Here is a 14126-nt window from a genome sequence, read left to right on the forward strand (position 1 = left end):
GCTTTCAGCCTCACCCTGCTTCATTCTACTACATTAATAAATCATTAGCTCATCCATGAACATGATTTCTGCCCGAGTCCCGTCGGATTGTATCGGCTGTGGGGATGAAGACCACAACTCCCATGATTCCACACTCAGTCACGGCGTCATCAAACTATGCCTTTGTCTCTTTGTTTATTTTGAATATGCGCCCTCTAGCGGCAAAAATTACATATTGTGCCTTTAATGAGACTACTGTTAACCTGAAGTGTAAAGGAAACCATGTCAGATCCAGTGGGGGCAGCAATGATTATTTTCACACCTCGTTGTCACACCTTAAATAGTCATGCTTCATTTTGGATGTTAGCCCAGCAAGTTTCACCAACTTGCCATTTTGTTGTTTAACCAATTTGATATAATTTAACTGATATTTAACATCAATTGGCAATGCATTTTCATTAAGATTTTCTTCCATCTGAATAGATTTTTGATTGTTGCATACTATTTAACCACTTTCATCAGAAAAGACATAACTTCTTACATAGCAAATCTGCTGTTAACTTTTTTTTTTGTGATGTGCATCACCACAGATGTTATTTGTTCTATGTGTACCATTTTAATTACAGCTTCTTACTCTTGAAGTGGGGAAAAATGTGCAGATCATGAGATTTGACTTGCCTTAAAATGATATGATCTGTGTGATTGCAGCCTGATTTTTACAGTTCATTTTTCATCTTCAGTGTCAGAAGACATTGAAAGCCGGGAGGATTTTTCTACTTTCTCTGAACACATTGAAATGTCTGCTCAGGAAAGACAGTAAGTTCATGGAACTCTTTGTGGTGTAATACTATATTAAATAGTATAATATTTGCAATCTGAATCCTTGGTGTTTTAAAAACAGGGTTACGGTTGAAGCCAAAGAGGATACCATGTCTGAAATAAGTGCCGTCTCTGAGTCTGTGGAGGCTGGAGCAGGTGTTGCCCCATTCTTTGTGAAGAAACCCACAGTACAAAAGCTTGTGGAGGGAGACAGCATAGTCTTTGAGTGCCAAGTCGGAGGAAGCCCCAAGCCACATATTTTCTGGAAGAAGAGTGGAATTCCACTTACTACTGGATACAGGTATGTTTTATACTGTACATATATACACTTTTTAATGTGAATTGTTTGCAACTCATTTTTACCATACTTTTTCATTTCTGTGAGTAAAAAGTACTGAGACTTGTTTATAATAAATAAGTGGATAAACAAATTATATTTTGTGCTAGTTTTATGTCTGTTGTGACTGCGTTTTCATTTTTTTAAATGTCTTTTCTTCTGCTTTAATTCATTTTCTATGATGCAAATATATACTTTATTGGCATGATTGTGTTTACATACACAAAACAAGTAGTGACAAGAGATTGTAACAATAACAAATCACAGTAAAAAAAGGTAAAAGAAATAAAGATAAATAAATAAATGTTGAAAAATGTTTATAAATGTTTATATATATATATATATATATGAGAAATATTTATCAAGATATTATAAAAACAAAATAACAAAATACTGTAATATATTTAATAAACTCATGCATCTTCTAGGTACAGAGTAGCCTACAACAAGGACACAGGAGCATGCAAGCTTGAGATCTCCATGACATTTGCTGATGATGCAGGAGAGTACACCATCTTTGCTAGGAACCCACTTGGAGAGATTTCTGCATCAGCCATGCTACTTGATGAAGGTTGGTTTTCTGGGTGACTTTATTATAAATGGCAATAGTACATTAGTTCAAATGTTAATAGTGTTTTTCTGCATTTTACAGAGGCATATGAGCTGTATATGAAGAAACAGGAAGAGACATTCAAGACAGAAATTACTACTATTATAGAGGAGCCAAAAGTGGCTGACATACCTGCTGTTGTTGAGACTGTAACTGAGAAAGAGCAGATGCTCATGCAGAGGAGGATGGCTCAACAAACCCAGATGATGCAGTCCTTCATTTCAGAGCAGGTATGAAAGATTTTAAGCTGCTAAACCTTATTTTAAGATTATACATACCGAAACCAACTTCTGAATCCACAAAGTGTGAGTATGGATCTTACAATGGCATTTTATTTACAGGAGTTACAAATATCTAACTTGGAGCAGAGATTCATCCAAGAAATCGAGTTCCGCCTGCTCAAGATTACTTACCAGGAGCTGGTGATTGAGGATGGGGAGCAGTTGGATATGAGTGTTTCTGAACATGATGCTATTTCTCCAGTCTTTAATACTCCAGTTAAAAGCTACAGACTCAGGGAGGGAATGAGTGCAACATTTCATTGCAGGATGACAGGAACCCCTTTCCCTAAGGTAAGATTAAATTATGTTATGTTTAAACATAGTCAATATTCATTCAATTAAATTAGTATAATGTTTAAGCAATATCACAAGCAAAACTGCTATTGTACTGAAAATCATCAATGCTTGGCCTGTCAAAATAGAGGAATGGAATTAACTGTTGTATTATTTGAACTATAGATCGTCTGGTACAAAGATGGTAAGCGCATCACACATGGAGGCTGTTATCAGATGGAGGTTCTGCAGGATGGTAGAGCTAGTCTGCGCCTTCCTACGGTGCTGCCAGAAGATGATGGTGTCTACACTGCTTTGGTCAGTAACATAAAGGGTAATGCTGTGAGCTCTGGAAAGCTGTATGTGGAGCCATCTGGTCTAGCACAAACCCAGCTTCCTCAGCCTGGCGCAGTTCAAAGAATCAGGTAGGATCTAAGAACGAATCTGAGAAAATCATATAGTTAGTAATATCACTACAGCAAATTACTGTACATGATATTAGAATAAGAGTACTTATCAGATCAAGATATTAAAAATACTGCATTTTTCAGGTCCACGTCACCACGCTCCACAAGTCGTTCTCCTGGTCGATCACCTGCTCGAAGACTTGATGAGACAGACGAGGCCCAGCTAGAAAGACTCTACAAGCCTGTGTTTGTACAGAAGCCATCATCCTTCAAGTGCTCTGAGGGACAGACTGCAAGATTTGATCTGAAAGTAGTTGGAAGACCCATGCCTGAAACTTACTGGTTCCACAATGGTTAGTGATCTACATATCCCAGTTGCGTAGGAGGTTTTAAAACAGTGGAATTTCTTTTATTGCCATGGCATGACAACTGTACTTTTTCATCACAGGACAACAAGTGGTCAATGACTATACCCACAAGATTGTGGTAAAGGAGGATGGAACTCAGTCAATGATTGTGGTTCCTGCCATGCCTCAGGACTCCGGAGAGTGGACAGTTGTTGCTCAGAACAGAGCTGGAAAGACTACCGTATCTATGACTCTCACTGTTGAAGGTACGATGCTACATACACTAGTTTCATTTAAAGAAGGACGTTCTCTAAAACAGTCACTTCAGGCCAGCTGCATTCTAACTGCATTTCTAATGAAATATTAAATTTGACATTTTTGTCATTTTTAGCCAAGGAAAACTTGGTGAGACCACAATTTGTGGAAAAGCTAAGAAACATCAGCGTTAAAGAGGGTACTTTGGTTGAGCTAGCTGTTAAAGCTATTGGCAATCCCCTTCCTGACATTGTTTGGCTGAAGAACAGTGACATAATCTCCCCACACAAACACCCACATATTAGGTAAGTTTTCAGTCCTAAAAATATACAGGTGTAAGTAAATGATCAAAATGTTACTCCCTGTGATGATGTGTATGCTGTAAAAAAATAAATTTCTGTATTACAGTTAACTGAATTTACTTGTTTATTAGGATTGAGGGTGGTAAAGGCGAAGCTCATTTCAAGATTCCATCAGGTACAGGATCTGATAGCGCATGGTACACTGCTACTGCTATCAACAAAGCTGGCAGAGATACCACACGCTGCAAAGTTAACATTGAGGTGGATGCAGTAATTCCTCAGCCTGAGAAAAAGCTTGTCATTCCCAAGGGAACTTACAAGGCCAAAGAAATTGCTGCACCAGAGTTAGAGCCACTGCATCTTCGCTATGGTCAGGAACAATGGGAAGACGGTGACCTCTATGATAAGGAGAAGCAACAGAAGCCTCACTTCAAAAAGAAGCTTACCTCAGTCAGGTTGAAGCGATTTGGACCTGCACACTTTGAGTGCAGACTGACCCCTATTGGTGACCCAACCATGATTGTTGAGTGGCTGCATGATGGCAAGCCACTGGAAGCTGCTAACAGACTACGCATGGTCAGTGAGTTTGGCTATTGCAGTCTTGACTACGAAGCTGCTTATTCCAGAGATAGTGGCATCATTACTTGCAGAGCTACCAACAAGTTTGGAGTTGACCAGACCTCTGCTACACTAATTGTTAAAGATGAGAAAAGCCTTGTTGAGGAAACTCAGTTGCCAGAGGGAAGGCGAGGACAAAGAATAGAAGAAATAGAGCGTATTGCACATGAGGGTGGCCCCTCTGGAGTTACTGGAGATGATAATTTTGAAAAGACTAAGCCAGAGATTGTGCTACTTCCAGAGCCAGTAAGAGTTACGGAGGGAGAAACGGCTAAATTCCGCTGTAGGGTGACTGGCTACCCTACCCCAAAAGTTAACTGGTACCTCAATGGACTGCTCATCCGCAAGAGTAAAAGGTTCAGACTTCAGTTTGATGGTATTCACTACTTGGAAATTGTAGATGCCAAGCCCTATGATTCAGGAGATGTCAAAGTTGTGGCTGAAAACCCTGAAGGTGTTACTGAGCATCTTGTAAAATTTGAGATACAGCAGAAGGAGGACTTCAGGTCAATCTTGCGGCGTGCTCCTGAGATTAAGGCTCCTGCTCCTGTACCAACACAAGAGCATGGTAGAGTCTCATTTGAGGTTGTTAAAGCCGAGAAACCATCTGAGACCTCTAAAGACCCCAAGGAGGTGGTTAAGCTAAAGAAAACTGAGAGAGTAATCCATGAGAAATTAACAGAGGAAACAGAGGAGCTAAGAAGCAAATTTAAGCGTAGGACCCAGGAGGGCTACTATGAAGCAATAACTGCCGTAGAACTGAAGTCCCGCAAGAAGGATGAGTCTTATGAGGGTATGCTGAAGAAGAGGAAAGAAGAACTTCTTCATCATGCAAAAGAACTAGGGCCTGATGCTGAGAAGAATGAAGAGGAGGGTAAACTTACCATTCCCAAAGTCAAACCAGAGAAAATTGTGCTCTCTCCAAGCATGGAGGCTCCTAAGATCATAGAACGGATCCAGAGCCAGACAGTTTGCCTAGAAGATGAAGTACACTTTCGCTGTAGAATCACTGGTAAACCAGATCCAGAATGTCAGTGGTTCAAGAATGGTGTCTTAATGGAGAAGTCAGACCGGGTTTACTGGTATTGGCCAGAGGACCATGTCTGTGAATTAGTGATCAAAAATGTCTTAGCTGAAGACTCAGCAAGTGTAATGGTCAAAGCCATAAACATTGCTGGAGAGACCTCAAGCCATGCTTTCCTACTGGTTCAAGGTAAAACATTTTTCCAACTTGTTGCTGTTTGCATATTCAGTCCCATAAATGGTAAAAGTAATCCTCAGTCATTGTTCTTTGGCTTTGCTTTTAGGCAAACAAGTTGTTTCATTCACACAACTTCTCGAAGATCAGAATGCTAAAGAGAAGGACACCATGGTGACCTTTGAATGTGAGACGAACGAGCCATTTGTGAAGGTCAAATGGATGAAGAACAATGCAGAAATTTTCTCAGGTGACAAATACAGAATGCACTCTGACAGAAAGGTGCACTTCCTGTCAGTGCTGACAATTTCTATGAATGACGAAGCAGAGTACAGTTGTGTGGTTGTTGACGATGACCACATAATAACCAGTGCCTCACTTTATGTTGAAGGTTAGTACAATGCAGTTTCTTCTTCTCATCCATCAGTGTTTATCAGTTTTGAGCAGTGAATTATTTGTCACATGCACAATTTTATGTGTTACGCAGGTGCACCACTTGAAATTGTAAAGAATCTTGAGAATATGGAAGTACCTGAGACATACTCTGGAGAGTTTGAGTGTGTTTTGTCCCGTGAGGATGCTGAAGGCACCTGGTATTTTGAGAACAAAGAAATCACTCCTAGCCTCAAATATGTTGTGTCTGCACGTCGTGGTCGTCATTGCCTTTCTGTGAAAGATGTTAAGAAAGAAGACCAGGGAAAATACACTTTTAGAGTGGGAGATCTTAAGACAAGTGCCTCACTTAAGATGAAATGTGAGTATGAGGCAACCGAGATTTAAAAGCATTTTTTAAGCTACCACATTTTCTAGCAAAACTCATTTTGGTTGTCATATAAATCTTACTTGAATATTTTTTTGGTTCACTCTAGTGCGCCCTGTGACTCTGATGCAAGGTCTTTCTGACCTGACAATCTGTGAGGGTGATATTGCCCAACTTGAGGTGCGATTCTCTCAGGAAAATGTTGAGGGCTCATGGATGAAGAATGGCCAAGCCATTTCTGCTTCCCATAAGATCCACATGGTCATTGACAAAGTCACCCATAAGCTTCTCATTGAGGACGCCAGTAAGGATGATGCAGGAATGTACTCATTTGTTGTTCCTGCTCAGGACATTTCTACAAATGGAAAGCTAACAGTTCAAAGTAAGCCCCTTTTTAACTATAAATGAATGTTCAGTGGGTTCTCAAACATTGATTTCCATTTTCATGAGGATAGTGAGTGTTTCATTAATTATTTTGTTTCTTGCACAGCTATTGGCTTCTTGGCACCACTAAAGGATGTTTCCACAGTGGAAGGAACTAAAGCTGTCCTTGAGGCTAAAATCTCTGCTACTGATATAACTTCAGTGAAATGGTTCCACAACAACAAGCTGGTGACAGCAAGTGATAGAGTCCAGATGGTTGTCAAAGGATCAAAACAGAGACTGGCTATTAACAGGACCTACGCATCAGATGAAGGACAGTATAAATTGATTGCTGGCAAAGTAGACTCAACCTGTAAACTTTCTGTTCAGCGTGAGTGTCACTCAAAATTTGTGTTATTATATATTTATTTTCTTGTTTTAAATTTTTTAATGATGTCATTGTGTTTTATAGCTGTATCTATTGTTAAGCACATGGAAGACTGCGTTTGCACTGAGACCCAGAATGTCACCTTTGAAGTGGAGGTATCTCATCCTGGCATTGATGGTCTCTGGACTTTCAAGGGTCAACCTTTAAAGGCAGGTCCAAAGTACAAGATTGAGGGCAAAGGTACACACTATAGCCTCACTGTTTTGAATGCCATGAAGGACGAAGAAGGAGAGTACATGTTTATGGCTGGTGAAAAGGAATCTAGAGCAAGGCTTACTGTATCAGGTATGTAGACAATCAAATTGCTTTTTAAAATCAAAGTACATACTTTTTTTTTGCCATGCACAATATGAGAATCATGTCATGTGTATAGTTGAGACGTTTAATTTTCATCTCTCCACTAGGTGGTGCTATAAATGGGCCACTCCATGATGTGACTGTAGCAGAATCCCAGACTGCTGAGCTGGAGTGTGAAGTTGCTAATCCTGCTACAGAAGGCAAATGGCTTAAAGATGGCCACCCCATTGACTTCAGCGATAATATCATAAGTGAAAACAAAGGTGCTGTCCGACGCCTTGTCATCGTCATCACCAGGCCACAGGATGTTGGAGAGTACACCTACCAGGTGGCAAATTCCAAGACATCCGGCAACTTGAAGGTTGAAGGTAAACTGTGTCATTAGTATACTTAATTGTTAATATGTTTTGTTTTCTCATTTGTTAGAAGTTATATGGAATTTCTTTCTTTTTTTATTCAAGCCGTTAAAATCAGGAAGACAATAAAGAACCAAACTGTTACTGAGACCCAGGAGGCAGTATTCAGTCTTGAACTCACCCATTTAGATGTGAAAGGATCCCAGTGGATCAAGAATGGTGTTGAGATTCAACCAAGTGATAAATTTGAGATAACTGTCCAAGGCATGGTTCACACCCTGAAGATCAAGAACTGTAACACCCAAGATGAATCGGTCTATGGGTTCAAACTGGGAAAACTATCTGCTAATGCCAGACTCAATGTTGAAAGTATGTTTTTATGTTTTTAATTATCTTTCAAGTACAAAGTTAATTAAATCTGTCTGCTGTTGTTAGATGTATTTCAGTACCCTTTAATCTCTTTTTAGCTATCAAAATTGTGAAAAAACCAAAGGATGTGACATCGCTATTGGGTGCCACTGCCTCATTTGAGCTGAGTTTGTCCCATGATGACATTCCAGTTAAGTGGATGTTTAATAATCAGGAGCTCGAGCCAAGTTCAAATATTAAAACACTGTCTGAGAGGAAAGCCCACAAACTTATCATTCAGAGTGTTGAAGGTCACATGGCAGGTGAATACATTGCTGTGGTCGGGCATCTGCAGTGCAGTGCACATCTTCATGTTGAATGTAAGTGTTTTGAGATATTTTTTTAAATAGTGTTCACCTTGAATGTGAAATTTGGCATTCTAAATATGTTTTATCTTTCTTGCATATATTCAGATTTGGGAGTCACCAAACCTTTGAAGAACATTGAGGTTCCAGAGACCCATGTGGCAACATTTGAGTGTGAAGTTTCACATTTCAATGTTCCATCGATTTGGCTGAAAAATGGAGTTGAGATTGAAATGAGCGAGAAGTTTGGAATTGTGGTGCAAGGCAAACTGCATCAGCTGAAGGTCATGAATGCCAGCCAAGAGGATGTTTCAGAATACACATTTGTTTGTGGAAATGACAAAGTCTCTGCTACTCTGGCTGTAAAACGTGAGTAATTAGTATGTTGTCTGTAAGCTTGAAAGGAATATAAAATTACTATCTACAGCATATTCACAAATGCTTTTTAAAATCTTTCAGCAATTCTGATCACATCCATGCTCCAAGACCTCAATGCTAAAGAAAAAGACACTATTACGTTTGAGGTGACCGTCAACTATGAAGGTATCACCTACAAATGGCTGAAGAATGGTGTAGAAATCCGATCCAGTGATAGGTGCCAAACTCGCACCAAACAGTTCACTCACTCGCTCACTCTCCGAAATGTTCACTTTGGGGATGGAGGAGACTACAAGTTTGTGGCTGGATCTGCTGAAACGTCTGCAAAACTCTTTGTTGATGGTTAGTTTTGTTATATTTACAGCTGCCTTTATGTAACTTAATAGACTGGCTAACAAAAATCTGTTTTCTAGCTCGTGTGATTGAATTCACCAAGCACATTAAAGATATCAAGGTAACTGAGAAGAAGAAGGCTATATTTGAATGTGAGCTCTCTGAACCCAGTGTCCCTGTGATGTGGATGAAGGATGGGCAGGAACTTGAGATGTCTGACAGGTACACTGCAGATATTGCTTAACAATAGTTTTTTTCTTGTTTAAAGAATAAATCTCACTAAATTTTGATTGATTAATGCTTAAAACAAGGGATGTATAACATACAATTCTTAGGGCAAGAACTGTTTACTAACTGTAAACTGCCAATTATCATTGGCTCTGCTTGACCCTATGCTTATTTGCACTGCTCTTGGTAGATTGCGTTGGTCATTATGAAAATGATCTGGCTGTGTCTGTGTTCTTTAATTGTGCATTGTCAGTAGATCAGCTGCAGAACTTTCCACTCCCCTCTGTTCTGTTATGGAATTGTCGTCTCATGCCAATTTGTTTTGTAAATCTGGCCCTTAGTATTTTTGCTTCTTAAGTATAATATAATATTGTTTTAAGGATGTATATATAGTTTTACTGAATAAAACAGACAAAAAAATGATTAAGAAAGTGATTATTTGCAGTCTATAGATCTAAATTCTGTCCATAACTTCCCCATTCTTTTAGATTCAAAGCCACCATTGACAAATTCCTGCAGCGTTTGATGATCCAGACAGTGCGCATGTCTGATGCTGGAGAGTACTCTGTGGTTGCTGGTGCAAGCGTTTCCAAGGCAAACCTCATTGTGGAGGGCAAGGATGTCCGCATCTCTGAGCCTGCTGAGAAGGACATCACTGTAACTACCCATTGTCTTATTACAGTCACTTGTTAAACGTTATCCGTGTTCCATGGCGAGACCACTTTTTTCCCCTCTCTTTTCATGCTTTCCAGGTGGTTGAGAAACAGAGGGCTACATTTGAGTTTGAAGTTAATGAGGATGACATTGAAGGCCGCTGGCTGAAAAATGGTGTTGAAATTCAATCTTCTGATGAGCGTTTCAACTATGTGACAGTTAGAAAGACACATCGCTTGACAATTACTGAAACTTACAGAAGTGATGCTGGAGAATACACTTTCATTGCAGGAAAAAACAGGAGCACAGTCAATCTGCATGTCCAGAGTGAGTGTACAGTTCAGATATCTATAAATATATTTCAATAAATGCTCAGTTTATTTATTATACACACTGCTGTTCAAAAGTTTGAGGTCATTAAGATTCTGTAAATCTTTTTTTCTCACCAAGGTTGCATTTATGTAATCAGAGATACAGTAAACAGTAATATTATGAAATATTATACAAATTTAAACTGTTTTCTATTTTAATATATTTTAAAATGCAATGTATTCATGTGGATAGCCAAGCTGAATTTTCAGCCATTACACCAGTCTTCAGTATCACATGATCCTTCAGAAATTGTTTTGATGTACTGATTTAGTGCTCAAGTATAATTTCTTATTATTATTATCACAGTTGAAAACAATTGTACTGCTTCATATTTTTGTGGAAACCGTCATACATTTTTTCAGGATGCTTTGATAAATAGGACGTTCTAAAGAACGGCATCTCTATAAAAAAATGTAGTGATGGAAAAGTCTTTACTGTCACTTTTGATCAATTTAATGCATTCTGACCCCAAAACAAATGAATGGTAGTGTGTATGTACAATACTTAATCTGAATATATGTCTTTAGCTCTTTCTGTTGATGACATACCAGTATATTCCAAGTGCATTGTACAGCTGTATCAAAGTGGAGCTTTATTTATAGCCCATATAATATCAGCAGTGAAGTTGATTATCTTGGTCTAATATGTGTCTCAATTTAATTCAGTCCCCGAGCCTCCTCAGATCATCAGGCACATGGAGCCCCTGTCTGTTGAGGCTGGTAAACCTGCACGTTTCTCTGTGGAAGTGAAAGGAATTCCTCAGCCTCAGGTATCTTGGTATAAGAACTCTCAGGCCCTGTCTTCTGGGTTCAAGTGTAAGTTCCTGAGGGAGGGAAATGAGCACATTTTGTTGCTCATTGAGGTCTTCCCAGAGGATGCAGCTCAGTACAACTGTGAAGCTAAGAATGACTATGGAGTAGCCACAAGCTCTGCTTCACTTAATGTGGAAGGTGAGCTCATTATCAGACTGTTGTTTAAAACCAGTATTAGGCATTAGTTTTAAATTCTTTCATATAACTAACATTTTAACACAAACATGATTTTTGTAAAGTTTCAGAAGTGGTTTCCCCAGACACGGTGGCTCCAGTGGCCCCACCAGTAATTATTACCTCACTGCAAAATACCTCTGCTGAAGAGGGAGAATCAGCCAAATTCCAGTGCCGTGTCTCTGGAGATGGTAAGGCTCAACCCTGTGAATTGAACAACTGTGGAAAATAGAATATATTCTAAATTCTTAATATGCATGTATAATATTTTTTGTGGATTTAACAAGCATTTGTTTGATTTGTGCAGATCTGAAGATTACCTGGTACTTCAGAGATAAGGAGATTGTGGAGTCTGAGAACTTCAGAATGTCTCAGTTTGATGACACCTGCCAGCTTGAGATCTCCAGAGCATATGTTGCAGATGCAGGAGAATACACATGTGTTGCACGCAATTCTGGAGGAATGGTCTCTTGCTCCGCTGTTTTGACCGTCAATGGTATGTGCAAACGTTTAGGTTCCTTCTCTCCAGAAAATTCCATATTTTTCTCGTTGAACGACCTGACCTTTTTTTTTTTTTGGTTTGGCTTATTAGCATGTTCCATTGCTTAATACAGGTTTTAGATGCCATGCATGATTCTCAGGTCATTAACTTAAAATACACTTTGGACAAACTGTTTCTCATAGGGATCTCATTATCATTATGGATTTCACGAGACAGGTATTTAGTTCCACTGCCATCTATGATCTTACCAAGACCAGGACCCCATTATTTACTGTGCATGTCAAAGGCACTGTTTTCCATCAAAATTCATAGATCATTCAAACACGATATAGAAGTGTTAAAAGATACAAATCGCATCACCTCTCTTTCATTATTGAGAGAACTAACCACAGACCATTAAAAAACCAAGCTTTATTTTTCAGTGAATAGGGTTTTTCCCACAAATCATCAATATAAATAACATTTTAAATGGAAGGCTCATTTTGCTTGTCATCATCCTCATGAATTTTGAGAACTCATCCATGAAATTCTGCCATCTCTCACTACAGTAATAATCTGTTATTTTTAAACTTAAATGGCAGTTTGACATTTATAAGTGTCTAATGTTATTTTTTTTATTGCTCAGATCTCAGTGTGAGAACAGTAGGTAGGCAAAGTGTTTCGAGCACTGGAATGACTCATTCGGAGATGGTCACCTCCCAGACCATGAGTGAGACTCATTCTTCCACTATGCAAACTTTTGAAAGTGTCTCTACGGTGATGATGTCCACAACATCTGTTAAAAGCATTGAGGTCCAACAAGTTACCTCTATGGAAGAATACTCTACAAGCCCCACTTTGACCCTGAAAATGAGTGATGTCATTGTCAGCCTGGGGGATGTGGCTCAGTTCAATTGCTCCTTCAGTGGACAACCATTTACTGAAATTATATGGGATCATAATGGAAGGACAATCACAAATACAGAAAGGGTGCAGTATGTACATCAAGGCGGGCTCATTTCTCTCATCATATTCAATGTCCATCTTGGGGACCAGGGAAGTTACTGCTGTACTGTTAAAAATAGAAATGGTGAAAATCGAACATCTGCACAGCTCACAGTGGAAGGTGGTTATAGATTTTGTTTTGCCTTTGATGCTCATTTCATCCCATCTGCTTCCTGCTGGTGTTTTGTTATTCTAAAATATGTTTCATGTGATTATAACCAACTTTAATTTTTAATTAAATTTACAATGTAATATCCCATGTAATCAATTTTAATACTTTAAAACGTTTAATCCTTCACATGCCTGGCCTAACATCATCCTCCATCTTACTAAATTTTTTTTGTTCTTATCAATGCTAAAATATCTTGCTGAATTACTGAATAATCCCTAATAAATTTCCCTAACTTTATTCTCACTCAGCTAAAGAAGCGAACCCCAAAGAAACCCTCGTACCTTCCGGTTCTATCAGTAAATCTTCTAAAACTGAAAATGAGTCAAGTAAAAAGGCCACTGACCAAGAAAAGCAGGAGTCCTTACCGAATGTTGGAGCTCTGACAACAAAGTGGCAGATAAGCCGACATTACAATCCTGATGTTATCCCTTTGTTGGAGCGTGACATATACGATGCAATGCAGCCAGAGTTCCCTGTGAAACTGTCCCCAGAATTCCTTGCCAAACAAAGGGAGAGTGTTTCTCTTTATTATGTAATCAAAGGAACCCCCTCTCCATTCGTTGTATGGCTACACAACCAGTTGAATGTTGAAGAGCCAAGGTCATACTCCTTGAAACATGACGGGCCATTGTGCTGCTTAAATGTAAAGAATATTGGTTCTGAACAAGGGCGCACACATTCTTGCGAGGTTATCAGTGTTGCAGGAGACAAAACATGCAGCACTCATCTCAGAGTGAAGACAGGTTTGCATTTGCATGCTTTAGTCTTTACCACCTTTTATGTTAGCCCTGGGCACACATTTAATTTTTTTAAGTCATATGTCCACTCTTATAAGTAGAAAGAGACAGAAAAAAAGAAAAAAAAGACATCTCTCAAAAAAAGGAAATAAATCACAACATGAAAATGTTGTCTCTATAGGAGTCTGATAGTGACTGCAGTGGACACCTGTCATGGCATGGGTGATCTGCAAGGGAGATGTGGTCCATTTTCATTATGTTTGAAGGAGAAAATGGGTTTATAATAATAAGAATGCACAGATACTAAAATACTGCATAGAAACTTCATAATGTGCTGTCACACATAAAATATTTGTTTGTGTTTTTACAGTGTCTAAAGTGGATGAGGAGGCCAGTTATGAAGAGGAAGCAAAAGGT

The 14126-nt window shown here is 39.0% G+C and overlaps 1 protein-coding gene across 1 annotated transcript in view; it reads left to right on the forward strand.

Moving 5' to 3' along the window:
• Positions 1-14126, forward strand: part of LOC107601612 (titin-like) — a 136615-nt gene that overhangs the window by 5532 nt on the left and 116957 nt on the right. The window contains exons 8-36 of the mRNA XM_016293856.1: positions 720-795; positions 881-1099; positions 1564-1706; positions 1788-1975; positions 2087-2317; positions 2486-2724; positions 2851-3059; positions 3155-3319; positions 3445-3613; positions 3742-5441; positions 5536-5817; positions 5914-6180; positions 6296-6568; positions 6677-6940; positions 7022-7282; positions 7402-7662; positions 7756-8019; positions 8118-8378; positions 8472-8732; positions 8823-9083; positions 9155-9296; positions 9791-9959; positions 10055-10283; positions 10994-11278; positions 11380-11505; positions 11622-11810; positions 12442-12921; positions 13221-13715; positions 14080-14124. Coding sequence (XP_016149342.1) covers positions 720-795; positions 881-1099; positions 1564-1706; positions 1788-1975; positions 2087-2317; positions 2486-2724; positions 2851-3059; positions 3155-3319; positions 3445-3613; positions 3742-5441; positions 5536-5817; positions 5914-6180; positions 6296-6568; positions 6677-6940; positions 7022-7282; positions 7402-7662; positions 7756-8019; positions 8118-8378; positions 8472-8732; positions 8823-9083; positions 9155-9296; positions 9791-9959; positions 10055-10283; positions 10994-11278; positions 11380-11505; positions 11622-11810; positions 12442-12921; positions 13221-13715; positions 14080-14124 — 8154 coding nt within the window. The remainder of the gene's footprint in view (positions 1-719; positions 796-880; positions 1100-1563; positions 1707-1787; positions 1976-2086; positions 2318-2485; positions 2725-2850; positions 3060-3154; positions 3320-3444; positions 3614-3741; positions 5442-5535; positions 5818-5913; positions 6181-6295; positions 6569-6676; positions 6941-7021; positions 7283-7401; positions 7663-7755; positions 8020-8117; positions 8379-8471; positions 8733-8822; positions 9084-9154; positions 9297-9790; positions 9960-10054; positions 10284-10993; positions 11279-11379; positions 11506-11621; positions 11811-12441; positions 12922-13220; positions 13716-14079; positions 14125-14126) is intronic.

The sequence above is a fragment of the Sinocyclocheilus grahami genome, unplaced genomic scaffold (genome assembly GCF_001515645.1).
Source record: "Sinocyclocheilus grahami isolate Dianchi unplaced genomic scaffold, SAMN03320097.WGS_v1.1 scaffold308.1, whole genome shotgun sequence".
NCBI classification, from domain to species: domain Eukaryota; kingdom Metazoa; phylum Chordata; class Actinopteri; order Cypriniformes; family Cyprinidae; genus Sinocyclocheilus; species Sinocyclocheilus grahami.